General features: G+C 39.0%; 1 protein-coding gene and 1 long non-coding RNA gene across 3 annotated transcripts in view; one reads left to right on the top strand and one right to left on the bottom strand.

The window, feature by feature from the left end:
- LURAP1L (leucine rich adaptor protein 1 like) overlaps positions 1-15,141 on the bottom strand; it is a 48,807-nt gene extending 33,666 nt beyond the window's left edge. Inside the window, exon 1 of the mRNA XM_025432626.3 lies at positions 14,017-15,141. Coding sequence (XP_025288411.1) covers positions 14,017-14,337 — 321 coding nt within the window. The 5' untranslated portion in view covers positions 14,338-15,141. The remainder of the gene's footprint in view (positions 1-14,016) is intronic.
- Positions 1-16,127, top strand: part of LOC112650009 (uncharacterized) — a 122,281-nt gene that overhangs the window by 69,236 nt on the left and 36,918 nt on the right. The window lies entirely within an intron of this gene.

Here is a 16,127-nt window from a genome sequence, read left to right as displayed (position 1 = left end):
AATATAGCTCACAGCTCATGGAAATAGTATAGCTTGATTCATTACTTCTTTGACTGAATAACTAATATCAAGCAGGAGGCTATTACTAATCATCACATTTATTGGGAAAACACTGTATTCTAGAAAATATTACTATAAACACTGTATTGAAACATACATAGCAAATAGTATATTCGTGTGTTATCAACCTCATAACCCCAGGACTGAGGATAACATATATGCAAATGCTTTGTAAACAATGTTGTACAGTGCAGATAATGACTCACGGGAGAAATATCATCTTAGACAAAAGTGCCCAAAATATTATTTCTTTTCCTGTGTTCTTTTCTTCCTTACTTACAAAAACTGGCTCAAATCCTTACTTCCAAACAGTTTAAATAGAAGGCAATAGTGTTGTTACTGTATCCAACACTTAAAATATACTTACTGAATATCATCTATCATCCAAAGTCTTCCATTTATTATTTCATATTTTCATATGGATCAGGAACTCTGGCTGAAAGATGATTTTGTGAAAACAGAATTTCTAGCATTAAGTCAATAGAAAAGTGAGAAATTGAGGGCATGCTCTTCTAATTGTTCCTACTATGCTTCAGCTAGATCCACTTCTATCATCTAACTGAATGCTAGCCTCAGGCAGGTTTCTGATTGCTGTGGAGTGTCCACTTGCAGTGCTCTGTTGAAAAATATTCTTAGGACCTGTCTGAACTCAGCAGTGATGTAAGTCATTAATTATAACTTCACTGTACACAGGAGGGAGGAAGGATACCACTTAAACCCACAACTGTTCTTGATTTTGAGAAATAGTACTGAAACATTGGAAGTAAAGTAATATCATTTCTGCAACTTTCAAAATAAGAATGTTTAAGAATATGTGTGTGGAGAGAGAGAGCACGCAGAGAGAGGAGGGGAAGAAGAGAGGGAGGAAGAGTGAATTAGAAAGCATGTAAAACATTAACACGTGGGAGAATCTGGGTAAGGGATATATAGTGATTGTTGTAGCTTTTATGCAAAGTCTACAACTATTTTAAAATTTAAAAAATTAAAAATATTTGGAACTCCTGTTGTGGATGATATGAATAAGAAAGACCAAGACTAAAATTAGCAAAAGCCCATCTAATGTAGCTTCTTGGCAGGTAGTAAAACTAAAACCTTTGGGAGAGTATTTTAAAAGTTCATGTAGGGACAAAACAATCCAGAAGCAAACTCATCCAGTTGCTGGTTTAGTAGCAATACTAGAATATCTGGTAGTCATTTTTTTTATCTTTTGATTCTAGTTCCAAATTAAAAACAGAAAAATGGGTTGATTCCTTGAAATTCCTACCAATTCTAGAATCATATAAAGATACTCAAGAAATCTAGTCTTCTCCATTCTGGCCATCTAATTACCCACTTGGACAGTACCAATCTGGACAACTGTCTCAAACACCTCAGATACGAGTCAGAGTGTATCCTAAGTTTTTAAGTCCATACTAAGGGCTGTGCCAAACATAGAGAGTGAATGTCCTAGTGATTAATGCTACCCGTGTGCTAAATTAGGCTGCCAAACTAAATGACTCTTATTTTCAACCAAAACCATATAGACCATACCATATATCAATACAGTATGCATACAATTCTATACTATAATGTGACTATAATTTTTTTAAGCTCCTTCCTTTCACTCTGAAACTTCAAAATCTCACTCCAAAGCAGGAAAAGAGTATGAGAAAACCTAAAATATGTACATTCTTTGTTAACTTATCAGGGATGAAAAACAACTTTTATTTTTATTTTTATGTTCTGCTAGCATTGCTGAGAACAATGTTTCCCGAGACTGACTGAAGAAGTTTTGCTGTACCACTTCAAAGTAGGCAGAAAGTTGTTTTTTGTTTTTTGGGTTTTTTAAGGGAAGTGTTACAATAACAGATTGAAGAAAAGTATTTTAGTCTTTTTTTAACCAAGAACCTACATCCCACGTGACTGGGTTTGGCTGGTTAGATGCAGAGAGGGATTGAGGTTATGTGTTCCAGTTCAAAAAGGAAATGTTGCTAGAGCATTCCAAACAGAAAAACTAGAAGCAGGCCTAAAGTGTACTTTCATTCACACACTTCACAAAAGTGTGTCCCTTTTTTCACAAAAGGGAGTCCCTCCATAATTGGCTGGGCATCAGGGAAATACAAGCATTGATTAGTCATAGCCTCTGTTCACATGGTGATTATAGTGAGGGGAGAAAAAGGTCGTGAGCAATATTATTAACCAAGTTGAAATATACAGCCTAAAGTTTAGGAAAGTGACAAATGGAGTCATGCATATAGAATTTTGTCAAGACTTTCACCCTGTGGAAATATTTAGCCCCAGAGACTGATAAATTTATTTTTTATAAGTATATTTTAGATAATAATGTGCTTTCACTACAGAAAGATTTGTCAATGCACAATATTTAGTCTACCATTAAATCACTAATCTAAGTGATTAAATTAAGCTTTACTTGGTGACTTGTGTATTATTTCCTTACAATTTTATCATCAGATTTTTAAATGGTAGAAGACTAGGGTACGGTTTAAAATTCTTGACGGTCATTTCTGTGAAATCCTAAAAAGGTCTTTGTCTGTAATCAATTATTTCTCATCCTTTTTCTGCATTCTGGACAAGGACCAATTTTTTCTCTGAAAACCTATGTGAACATCTATCTGGGTGCTAATATATTCTATCCACCTATTTCTGGCAAGAAATAAAATTCTTGTAAGCTTATTTGAAGAGACCATGGAATGCTTTGCAAATATTTCTGAAAGGAGGTATTGATTCCATTATCTTCTTTAGCATCAGCCACTATGACTAAAATCCTGAGGAGTCAATTGGTTCCTAATTCATCTTACTCCATAGAGAGGATGTTCCAGAGCTTGAGTGGCCCATTCTTACTTGGGCACTCATCATTCCAGATATTATTTCTGTGAGAGGATGACTAATGCCAAATTTAGCAACTCAGATGTATACATGCAAAACAAGAAGTTCTTTTACATATTGCCATGCCCCTTCCTCTACAAAATAGCATAAAAGGAAGAAAAAGACAGATGATTAGCAGGAAAAATTCTAGTCTTATCCTTTCCTATAAGCACCAAAGAGTTGATTCCATTGATCAAACAGAAGGACCAAAAAAGTTTTTATTTTTTAAAAAGTTCTATCTAACGTTCTATTATCTATCTATATTTTTTTCTCATCCAAATACAATATATACTTGATGCAGAGAAACTGGATAAAACAAAAGATCTCAACAGAGAAACAAAAAGAGCCATATATAACTCTACTATCCTATGATACCAGTATTAATACAGTAGGGTCTTCTATTTTAGCCTTTTGTTCTATACATGAATATATCCATACCTATTTTCTCTCTTCCATAAGTAATTTTGCAACATAATTTTAATAGCTAAAGGTCTATTATAAGCACATAAATAACCTACTGTTGTCAGTCAGATTATTCCAGTTTTTTCAGTATGTATAAACTTAAATTATATTTTGTCCAAATTCAAATGTATAAACTTAAATTATATTTTGTCCAAATTCATTATTGTTTCCTTGAGGTAGATTTCTATAATTATCCTAAGTATTACCAGCATCAGAACTGCTACATCAAGAAGAACCTTTTGTCTTCTTCTTCTTTTGATATAACATCAAGTTACTTCTAAAGGTTCCCTCAACATGTACTTTCAGCAGCCATGCAGGAAAAGTACCCATTTATCTCCATCCTCACTAATGCTCTGCATTGTTGTTCTTCTTTCATTTTGCAAGAAAGGCAAGAAAGTTTTTATTTGAACCATATACATCCAAACCTATGAGAAATCTATTGACCTTTTATTGTACTTCATACCTGATAGAGCTTTAATCTTAGATTATAAATCCATGACTCGTAAGCACACATGTTGGAATATTTCTCCACATGGTGAATGATTAGAGTGTGCCTTTGATGAACAACTGGAATTGCCAACTAACAAATACACATGACTAGGTGTTTGAAGACAGAAGGGTCTGCCTTGGAAGCCAGTGAAGGCCCCATCACTGAGGAAATTTAAGAAAAGGATGCATGAGCAGCTGGCTAGCAGGATATTATGGAATTGGTTTAGATCATCTCTAAAGTTTCTTCCCACTCTAGGATTCTCTGATGTTCTTTTCTGTTTCTACAGATTATTGACTTTATCTCTACCTCATCAACAGCCATCTTTTTTATACAAATAGAGTGACTCTCTTTAACTTTTGTCTCTGTCAGTAATTTGCCCAAAGTGGCAGCCCTGTAAATTGTGCTTTGGAGCAGTGTGTGTATATATGCCATATATATATATATATATATATATATATATATATATATATATAGTGTATTACATAATATATATACTTTATATTATATATACACACCACAGCATTTGCTGTATCTAGAAAACTAGTTGCAACATGAGCTCATAAGAGTTCCATTTTAAAATTATACACACATGTAGCTTACCAAATATGTATCTATAATTATAGCTAAAGGTATACAAGAAACTATAGGTATGCTTGCATATGTTCAGGAAATCTTCAGGATACATAAAATATTACTCATAGTAGTTATCTTTAGGAAGTAAAAATTGGTAAAAGGGAGGTAGATCTCTGAATTTAGCAGCCTTGAAAGTTGAGCTTCATCACCAGGAGGAGAGAAATTTCCTTCTCAACATTGATCTCAAGCTTTGTTTAGTTGATACTAAAACAACAATGTAAACAAGTTTTGCAACAGAAAAGAAAATGAGGGAACCTGCTAAAATAATAGCCTGTGCCAGAAATCAGAGTTCTAAGAGACATAGCTCACTGTTTTGGGATGTTGGTATTATAACATTTTTATGAATTTACTGATGGTATTAATACAGCAACAATTTTATTCTGCTCATCAAATATATGGAAAGTCCAAGACAATTCTGCTCACTTCAGGTACCCTAATTTAAAATACAAAGGAAAAAAGAACATTCTATAATTTTAATTACAAGTAGAAAATGCTAATAATATTTTAGTTCACACATAAACAAGCCATATTATCTAGCAAATTTAAAAATAAATATTCCACAAAGCTATGCTGATGGAAGAGGGGAAGGGACATGCCCTGTTCAATGTGTTGTGCCGGCTAGAACTTAGAAATAAGGAAAATAATTATCCTCTGAAAATCTGAAGTCAATCATAAGACATCAGAGGTCAGGTTAAGAACTCATTCCTAAAATCAGTCCAATATGACTATCTCCTGATTGATAGGACTAACATTTTGCATAATAAAATGTATCAGAATATAGATTGAACTGCAATGGCCATGCTGGCAGACCCAACCAAGTCAGTTATGAGAGAGTGCTGTCCTGAAGCTACCAAATGAAGCGAAGTGTCCAGCAGAGCCAGGACACAATCAAATTCCTATCTCATCCCTGCCCTGATTCCTTGTTTCTCCTATCATCTAGCTTTTCCACTGCATGGGACTGCAGAGAGAGGGCTTATTAGTCCATGACATATCATGGTTGTAGTTTTACACACATCATTTTCTTGTAAGAGTTTGAAAGATATTATTTCTTTAATTGAAATCTCAAATGTTCTGATTATGTCTAACCTCTTGGAATGGAATCTATTTTGTTATCATGAGGATTACAAAGTCAAAAAAAAATCTAAGAGGTTTTTGAGCCATGAAGACTGAAGATACACTAAATCCGTGTGATGCCCTTCTGTCTTCTCCATGCGGCATGGATCACCCTGTGCCATGTTAGCTTTTTGGTCCAACTTTTAGAGTTTTTAGTCATATTATTACCTGGAAAAAAATCTAAATAAGAAAATCATGTTACAGTGTTTCGTGATTAGGAGCAGCATATTCCAATTTGAAGACATTGTTATTTTTTGAACTGAAGAATGGCCTGATGAAGTCTTATTTCTATGAGAAGAATTTACTTTCTAAAAGAACTGTTAAAAGTTGGACAATCACTTATTATGAAAAGTGAAGCAATCACCTTTTCTTTTTGACTAGTAACTCATCAGGCTGCATATAGGAGAAGGGACAGAATAAGATAAAAATTGACAAGGTAAACATTTCTGAAGATATGTCAGGAGTCTGGTTATATGATCCAACATCCCATAGTGCCTATGTCATAAGTGGGTGAGGAGGGAGAAAGAAAAAATACATGAAAAGTGTTTAGGATACTAACTGGCATACCATAAACATCTAATAAATGTTAGGTAACAAATAGAACATTGTTATGCAAAATAAGGAAAATGAAATCCAAACATGCCAAATTTACATAAATGTGTATGTACCATATTTATGCCACCAAAGATGCAGTAAAAGAACTGATAGGATTCACACCAAACTGTCAGCAAATGGTTTCTTTTGGGTATGAAGTAATATGGAGGAGTGGTGTCAGGGGTAAGTAAAGGAGAACTTTTGTTTTTCTTCTTACAACATGTCTATATTTCTGGAAGTTTTATAATGAGAAAGCATATGTTTAACTTCTAAAAGGAAAGCGGTAACATTTTTTAAAAGGAATACCAAAAGATCCATTGGGAGGTGTGATGTAATGACTGTAAAAATGTTCATTCATAATAACTGGGCATGTTCCATGTTTATGTACATACAGTACAATTTGGGAGTGACTTGGATCCAGCATAGAGCCAGGCTCACAGAAATTCTTGTTTGAATGAATGGGTTGGGAAACCACATACAGTGACTTAGTCAAATTATCTAACCTCTGTAAAGAAAACACAGTTTTCTTCTCCGTAAAATGAACATAATAACAGCTATGTATAAAAATCTAGCTCAATGTTTAGCCCCTTTAAAAAATGAATCATTCAGGTTTTATTTTTGATGCTTAGACTGAAATGTTTGAAATGTTTGAAAATATAAACTTTTGTGTGAATTCTATAAATACAATTTACATCGGGCTCAATTTGAATCAGTGTGTTTCAACCACACAATCTGGGAAATCCCAGCACAGTGCAGTGCAGCTGGTTATCACTACCGAAAAGTAGGATAATAGAGCTCCTGTTAGAACAGCATTTTGAAGGTTCTGTTCAAATGGACACAAGATAGTGTCAGATTCCCAGTTTTCTAGTTCTTTCTATGAGTTATCTAAGATCCAACCTTGTCCTGAACAGAATATCTCAGGGAACAAAATGCTACTAGTTGTAAGCTTTTAAAACACTATGTTATGAATGCTATTGAGCTCTACCACTGAGTTCTGAGCCTTGAGCTGGTCCGGGGAGAGAGTCTTTCACTAGCAGGTTTTTTTTTTTTTTGTGGATTCGGAAGAAGTATGTATGAAGATCTGGGTGAAGTGGCAAAAATGAAAGGGTACAGTTGCTGTGGACCAGGTGACTTTTGGATCTGTTCATTCAAGTCTTGACTGTTCCTAAGATAGAGATTATCCATAGATTCTTTTCTTCCTCGAGGGCTTACAGTAAAAGCATACAGTTTAACATATTTAATGTTTTGAAAATCTGGAAGAGCAGATATATACATCTAATCTTAGGTGTCAACATTTGCATCAAGATAGTCTAAAGCATGGGAATAGCATAGTTATGGTTTAAAGCACAGATTCCAACTTCAACCTAGCTCAACCCCTTACTGTGTAGGCAATCTTAGGCATTAACAATAATCTGCAATGCTTTACCTATAAGCATTGGTAATATCTAATATCTACCCATAAGATAGATATTAAGTTATATTTAGTTAAGATTATTATAACGTTTCAGTAGGATAATGCATAAAAAATGTTTAACTGACCCAGTGCTTTGCCCATAGAAAGCTTTCATTGTAAGAAACCAAAATTAGTCTTAGTTCGTAGACTTACTAGTCAATACTGAAAATTAGGTTCCATAGCTCTTAAATCTAAGCTCCTATACTCTGCAGAGCACTTAGATCATAGTAGCTGCTTCATAAAAGCTAAGTCTAAAATCAAAATCAAGATTTCCAGTTGTACTGAAGCGAGGCAAAGCCCGTGAATATTCTTTTTTAACTTTTGTAAAGAAGCATAGTCTCTGTGGAACATGTGATGACGTGGGAAGTGCTATGATAGTCAAGTAAAGGAAATGCTTAATTTTTAATCAGTACCAAAACCACCTTGCCCATCTGTGGCTATTTGTGTAAGATCAACAGAACAGCTATGTCTTTGGCATGATACCACTACTATCATTGCCCTTACTATTTCTGAATGTCTATATAATCATTGATTTTCTTATATTATTTCAGTGGCTTCTGACAATGCCTTAATAGAGATGCTTTTATCCCTGTGTTAACAAGAAAACTGAGTCCTAGAGTGGTTATATAACTTGCTCAATGCCAGACAATGGTGAGTGAAAGAGCCAAGATTAGGAAGAGCACCACTGAGAACCAGGCAGGCCTCTGATCAGGGAAGGTGGGCCAAGAGTTTCCAGAGGGAGGGTGCAGGGCCTTGGCAGCCGACTGGGCCCTACTGGTTTGTATCTTGACTTGCTCTAGATTTGACTGGAACCTCAGCTCATCTAGCTCCAAACCCACAAAAGTTCCACTAAACCAGAAGCCCACAATTTGAGTAGCGAAGAATAACCTTAAAGAAGAACAAAAGGAACATTTCTCAAAGAAAACCAACAAAAAAGTGTCAAGTTCTCAGGGACCCCAGAGACTCTAGCCATAAATCCCGGTTTCAGAAGTAGTATTTAAAAAAACCAACCAACCAACAAACAAAAAACCCTGAAGTCTTAACATCTGACAAATTCGTTTGTGATTTATTAACTACAAAACAGAAAGTTAAAGATATTTTTTGTGTGTGTGCTGTCATGGAAATGAGCATAATCAGTCTAAAAAAATCTCACAATATTTGTGGTGTCTCAAGATCAGGGCAGCATGCTTGTGCAACATGACTGGAATGGAAGGGAATTCTTTTTGGTCGGAAAGTGTTCTTCAAGTATGTACCAATAATTCAACATACATTCCTAGGCACAGGGCGGGGCTCCATCAGGTTTTGGAACTGTCACTGTTTTCAAGTTAGGTATAAATTCTCTAAATTGTGTCTCTGTGTTGCTAGCAAAATGACATTGCTACCTTTGTGTGCACTGCTGTCAGTTCTTGAGCCACTGTGTAAGGAAAGATGTTTCAACAAGATTTTTGTCAGACTTAAGTAAGTATAATAACACTCTGTGTGCATAATAACAGAAGCCATTATTAGGAATCAGTTTCCTCATCTCCTTGATGTCTTTATCCCTAATATTAAGCCCTTACTTAGCATCATCATCAGAACTTTTAAGTCTTTGTCCAAGATGCTGTCAAAAATTTCCTCAGCTTTACCTGTTCATCTCAACACTTATGTCTGATCTCTGCTATGGCATTGTGCACCTGCTGACATGCTAGCTTGTAATCTTTCTCTGGCCAAATTATATTCCTATTTTATCTTTTCTGCTATCTTGTGAACTCATCAAGGAAAGTACCTTCCACTTTACAGCTTCTCAATTATATACCTAAGGGTTTCTCTTAAATTTTTGTCCAACCCCCCAAAAATAGTTAATGATAAAATAGTAAAAATATTACTGAAACTACCTAGCTATAAAAAGTGACTGAATAATAGAACAAGTGATAGACATCTCCTAGCCTCTTCTGAAGCATATCCAAAGCAATTGTGAAGTTAATTTAATGTAATTATTTTCTGAGAGAATATAAGATAACGCTTATTTTTATTACAAAGTTAGCAAGCCATTTAACATGGGAGCAAAATATAGAAAAGATCAATAAAAGAAATTACCAAAAACCAAGTATAAACCTACCACTCATAAAAATTTTGACATTTTGATTTACGTTCTGCTAGTATCATGTGCATGTTTGTCTGAGAGTATGTGTATTTGTCTCATCCTGGAATTGCCTAGAAAACTTTATTAAAGCAAGAGTTGAGGAACTGGGAAGGGTATTTGAATGCTTTAATAGTAAGAAAAGATAAGTAACTAGCTTGAGATTGTTTATTGTATTAGATATATCATACAACTGCTGTGCATTTGCCAAAAACACGGAAATCAGAACACGGTATTTCAATAGTAGTTTTCATAATGGCACTGTAACCTTTAGGTAGTAACCTGAAGATTAGTAATCATCCCAACATAATACAGAATCGATTGGAACCAGAATGTGGCATCAACGGTAGTATATACTTCATTCCAAACTACTCTTTGATTTTCTAAACAGTAATTATCAGGGAAGGCAAACTAGGGAGGGTGCATTAGACCCCTTCCAATTCCAGATTTTGATTCTTTAGCGATTGCCTTTGTCTTTGACAAATTTGAAATTTCTTTCAGAGAAAAACTGATGAAAATAAGTGTCACAGATGTACTGATATAACATTAAAAGTCTTTGAACATCTTTTAAGAATGCAATGTAAAATGTATGACTGAATGGTAAAACACAGGTTTTGATAGAGATTATTTACATTTATTGGAAAAATATTTTGGATATCATGGGATATCAGAAAACTTAGAGTAATATTTCATAAGCAATGCTGAAAGTCCCATTTTTAAGAACATTTGTAAAAGGAGTCTTTGCATGGATGAAAACTATTGGGAACATGGGATAAAAGCTCCAGACATAGGATTGACTTTTTAAAGCAGCCATTGTATTGTATATTACCAAGGTCTAGCGATAGGTCTGCCACATAGTAGGCACTCAATAAATCACTGATTATTGAAAGAAACTGTATCTGCAACAACTCCGGACATGTATCCCCAGAGCTTCTTTTCTTGGTCCCTTAATACTCTAGGGGGTGCTGAGCTATCACACAGATTTACATGCAGATTGGAAGGGGGGGGGGCAGAGTACATGGAGTCAGATAAGAGTTCAACTTGTGATTCTATTCACTAATCAGCTGTGTGACTTTGGTCTGCTAAGCCACAATGGCCTTATTTGCAAAACATGGATGAAAATACTTCCTCTTTTCCAGTATGACTTTAGATTCAAATGATAACAAATATTAAAACACTCTGAACAGAAAGGTAGTGAACACATATTGGGCAGACTTTGTACATGAGGCATGACATCTCTTTCCAATTTCATTGTAAATTTCCTGTGTATATCTTTGCATTTGTCTATTGAATTATCAAATTTCCTTATCTATAAATTAAAAATAAAAATGCTTACATACTGGGAAAATCTGTCTCCTCCCCCAAACATCCTGATCATTACCTTAAGTGGGCCTCTTGTACCAAATGCATGCCTGCAAATTTTCTTTTCTAATATATTCCTTCCCACAAGCTTTATCATATATGGTGCTATTTATGTTGTTAACAAGGGTTGCACCATTAAGAAGTCTGGCTACAGAAATAGTTTCTCTCCATTCTTCAATCTCTTTCAAGTTGCCTTTTTTTACAACTGCATCTCTCAGACCCCTAAGAGCATTGGTTGTAACATCACAAATAAGGGTGAAGGAAATTCTCCATGAAGGCATAAAAGTTGATGAGAGACAATGATGAAGTCATGTGTATATAAGGAACTTTGTGTAAGACTGCCTCCCTGCAAGTCTATGCAATATTGTGTCGATGGTATACACATCCATCTAATAGGAAAAGAAGGGAGACTTAATTCCTGAAAGTCTCTAGAAAGGTTTGTGCCTGGCTCAGGTGTTTCTCAGAAAAGAGTTCTGAGGGCAGGCCAAGCCTGGTAATTCCGGACAATCCAGAACAATCTGTGGACAACTAGAAGTAATAAACGTGAAATGTGGGGTCACGCATCATACCAAGAAGGTTAACTCAGTGCCCATAGTATACGGCAGAAAAGAACGTAAAAATCACACTTAAGAGGTCATATTCCACTCTGGTTCTCTAACTTCTCTACATGGGGATGCGAGGAGGAGACAGGAGACAGGAAGAATGGCAGAACTGCATCTGTTCAGTGTTTATAACAAAACTGCCAAGTCTACATAAAAACAAATCTGTTGCTTCCCAGTTATGCTGAAGCTGGGGTTTTTAGCACCCAAAAGAGTCGTGTAAAATGGGGTAAACCAGTCTCACTGGCAGAGGAATGTACCTGTCTCAATCTCTTCTCTAAAGTCCCATGGCTAATGCTCTTATTTTCCCAATGGAGACCTTCAGTGGAGCCCAAAGTTGAGCACAAAACATCTGTTTGGCATAAATTCTCCTGCAGCTACTGATGCTTCACATAGAAGATATAACAAAACGGTCAATTTAGCAATTTGCTGCTGTTATTGTGGTGGTTTCTATCTGCTTTTTAAAAATGCATTTATTAATATACGCTAAACACACACAGCAAGCTCTGGCTTGGAGAGACAGAGTTTTATGTGTCTATGATATTTTCATCACGAAAAACAGAGTAAGTCTAGAAACTGTCCTTAGTTGAAAATAACCGGATTTTTCCCTGTATGGAGTTCTTCAACACACTTGGTTTTATTTACTACAAATAATAAGTGGCAAATGAGTGCAAGAGATTTGAGAGCCCTAAACAGACAACCTCCTTGACTTTTTCATTTTGTATTTTCAGCCCCCATAGTAAATGCTTAATAAGGACTTTTTGAATAACTAAGATACAGAACCTGTGTGGATTTAGACAGGGAAACATGAATATGTAACAAAATAATTTGCATTGCACCTGGTGTATGAATATATACACACAAATGCACATGTGCATGCACATCTATAGACTTATACAGGCAAAGGTGTATGTGTGTATGATTTGCTTTCAACAGTTAACCATTCCAAATAGGAAGAAAACAGCTACCTGAGACATAAAACTAAAGTCCCCCAGGAGACCAACGTTAAAGGTCTTGAGATGGGCTTTTAGAGTGACATCCTGGGACCTGTATGTAGGCTACACAGTGAAAATTCTGAACACAGGACATGATCTCTGAAGACTGGCTTTGTACACTTATATATTTGCCAAGATTACTCTATGCTGTGGAATTCATTACCTCCAGAGTGTTCCAAATGCAGAGAAAGAGAAACTAAGGAAAACACCCAGGGTTACTTACTTTTAATGCAAGGCCCTAGCAGACAGGAGGATCCTTTCATGTAGAAAAGCCTCACCATCCTCTGGGGTGACTGAGACCCCTGTTGCAACTTTGCTCCACTCCAGGCTGGGAGGAAATGCTGTTGCTTGGTGGTTATTTTCTTCAAAGGATTTGGGAAGGAATTATTTCCTCCATCCAGTTCATTGTACAAATAAACCGAGGCTCACAGAGGCCAAGGGACTTGCCCCAGAACTCTTGGCCAGTAAATAAGTTTTTCCGTTTAAGTACATCCGGAATAACAAAAGGATTCTCCGACCCAGTACTAGTCTCATTGTCCTACTCCTAAGGTAATGTTTACAAGCGGCACCGAAAACAACTGCAGATCGAGGACTGAGGGGGGAAGGGTCGGAAGTGGTCATTAGCAAATTCCTGGGCCTGGGGATCACCTGCTTGCTAGGATCAAAACAGTCCAGCCAGCTATTCCCCAGGACATCAAGGACGAGCGGGCCATTGTTTTCAGAGCCAGCTGTGGAGAGGCAGCTTACCAGTGGCCTTGGAACAGCTGCGCCCGCTGCGCCCGCTGCGCCCGCTGCACCAAGAGGGGGGGCGCGGGGGTGGGGGCAGTGGTGGCCGAGCGAGCTGGGAAGGATCACTGGCAGGGAGGGACCCTGCCTCGCCACCTCTGGGCAAACCGGGAAGTGTTTTTGCTGAAGCGCCAAGGGCCGAGCCACCTTTCGAACCGAAAGAGTGAAGGGCACACAGCAGGCCCCAGAGGGCCTTAGTGACCGCAAACCCTCGGCGGCCAGGGGGCTCCGGCGGCTGCGGACCTGCAGCTCAATGGTCGGAGCCCGAAGCACAGAGTCGGCGCGATCGTAGAGTACGCCGAGCAAAACAGGCTCTGCCGTCCCGGCACACCGTGAGCGAGCAACGTCCGGGGTGGACGAGCCCCCCCGCCCCCCGCCCCGACGCGCGCCCCCAGCGCCCCGCGCTCAGCCCTGCAGCCTCCGCCGCGCTCCGTCTCCCGCCGGGGGCCCGGCCCTCCTCCCCGCAGCTGGCGCACCGCACTCACCATCTCCTGCCTGAGGAAGTGCAGCTTGGTTTCCAGCCTCTCCAGGGCGCTGCAGGGGCTGCGACGTGGGGAGCCGGAGGTTGGAGAGGACGAGGAGGAGGACGGCAGGGAGGGGGGGAAGCTGCAGCTGCTGCTGCTGCTGCTGCTGCTGCTGCTGCAGCCGCCGCCGCCGCCGCCGCCGCCGCTCCCCCCGCAGGGGTCCCTGTCCCCTTCCAGGGGAGCCGGCTCCTCCCCGCGGAGCGAGCGCACTAGGCTCTCGGGTACTTTGCGCCCCAGCTTCAGCTCGATGTCTCTGAGGTCTGGCAGCGGGCCGTCTTCCATGACTTTTCAAGAACGAGGATGATGGTAATGAAACGCAGCGCACGGGAGGCAGCAGCGGCCTCGAAGTCTGCGGCGAAATGAGCGAACCCCTCCCGGCGCCTGGGGCTCTGTCCTCGGCGGAGGGAGCGCCCCGGCCGCCCCGTAACCGCCTGCGCCGCGCCGCTGTCAACCCCGAGACCCGCACCGGACCCGGCGGGTCGCAGCCGCGGTGGCGCGGGTGCTGTGGCTCCTCCGACACTTACTAGGGTTTCAGAGATCGCTTCAGCCTCGTCCTCTTTGGCCACCCCACTGCCGAGTTGAGTTCATTGATATTGCAGGGAGGAGAAAAATCCAAGCATTATAAACCAAAAGAAAAGAGAGGGGAACGAAGTCTGTTTGGGCTTTTTGGGGGGGTGGGGGGTGGAAATTCGCTTTATAAAACTGTCCGTTCACATCTCGGCATCATTCATGATTGCCCATCTGGTACCACGCGACACAAAGTAATGATGTGGCCACACTCCAGGGTCGTTTCATTTTCCAGCCATATGTCTCCAAGCTTTCGGAATATCCTGGATTGTCAGAAATAATCCCTGGTCAGTGATAGAGGAGGTCGGTCGTGTGCATGGACGCATGAAAGAGACGGTTAGCTTAGCAGGAGTTTAAGGGCTTCCTTGTTGTAGCAGAAATGCCCTTCTTCTCATTTAGGCAGTTTGATCCAAGTCATTGTGTTCCTCCCAGCCCTGGAAACTTTAAACTCCGCTGGCAGGTGGACCAAACCGGGGCCAACCCTTGTACCGTATATCACAGGAAAGAAGAGCAACAGAAATTTTCTCACCCCGTTGCCAGCCGCAGTTTCAGTGAGCTGCTGTACTTGGGAGTACCTAAGACCGGTGTTAGATTTTCAGTTTTCCTGGTGAAATTGCCTGGTAGCCGCAGCCTTCAAAACAGTTTACAAAAGTTGGAGAAAGAAGATTGACTTTAAATGTAGTGGCATTCCTCACCCCCTGTCTTCCTATAGAGCACAAGTCTGGCTTCTAGAAGCCTCTCCCACTTTCTACACTAGTAAAAAGTGAAAGTTTCACCAAAAGTTCAATAAGAATGTACAGCCAAAATGAATTATCTTCCCCAATATTACAGTATTTCACTGCAAGACGTGAAGAATTATGCAGCCGGAATAATTTATATGGCTACGGAGGTAGGGATGGATTTTTTTTTTAAAGATTTTATTTATTTATTCATGAGAATACACAGAGAGGAGAGAGAGAGGCAGAGGCAGAAGCAAGCTCCATGCAGGGGGCCTGACGTGGGACTCGATCCCAGGTCTCCAGGATCATGCCCTGGGCTGAAGGCGGCACTAAACCCCTGAGCCACCCGGGCTGCCCAGGGATGGATTTTAAAAGGGAGAAGTTGCTGAGACACTTTTAATTACAGAGACAAAAAGTATTGGCCAGATCTAGCGAAAAAGTTGTCTTTGGTACTTTATCTATCTTTTCCCAACAATTTGAAGAGACTCAAAGCATACAATTTTATGAGATATTTCTACCAAGTAAGTTACAATGAGCTACAGAGATTATAGGTCTGACTCAATGGTGAGTTTGCGTTAATAATCTTCAAGTAGAGGATACTGTTTTCAATTTAGTAAACTCTAATTTGGGGATTCCATTGGAATATTTGAAAAATATAAGATCCTCTATTTTCAGGACAAATAAGTATTTGTGTTCTTGGTCCTTCATGGGCTCCATTCCCAAACGTCACTCAGGTTTTATACTCAGCCCATAGATACATTTCAGAGTGTGTTCTCCATATAGCCT

Source organism: Canis lupus, chromosome 11, assembly GCF_003254725.2.
Source record: "Canis lupus dingo isolate Sandy chromosome 11, ASM325472v2, whole genome shotgun sequence".
Taxonomy (NCBI): domain Eukaryota; kingdom Metazoa; phylum Chordata; class Mammalia; order Carnivora; family Canidae; genus Canis; species Canis lupus.
This window is presented reverse-complemented; position numbering and strand designations above follow the sequence as displayed.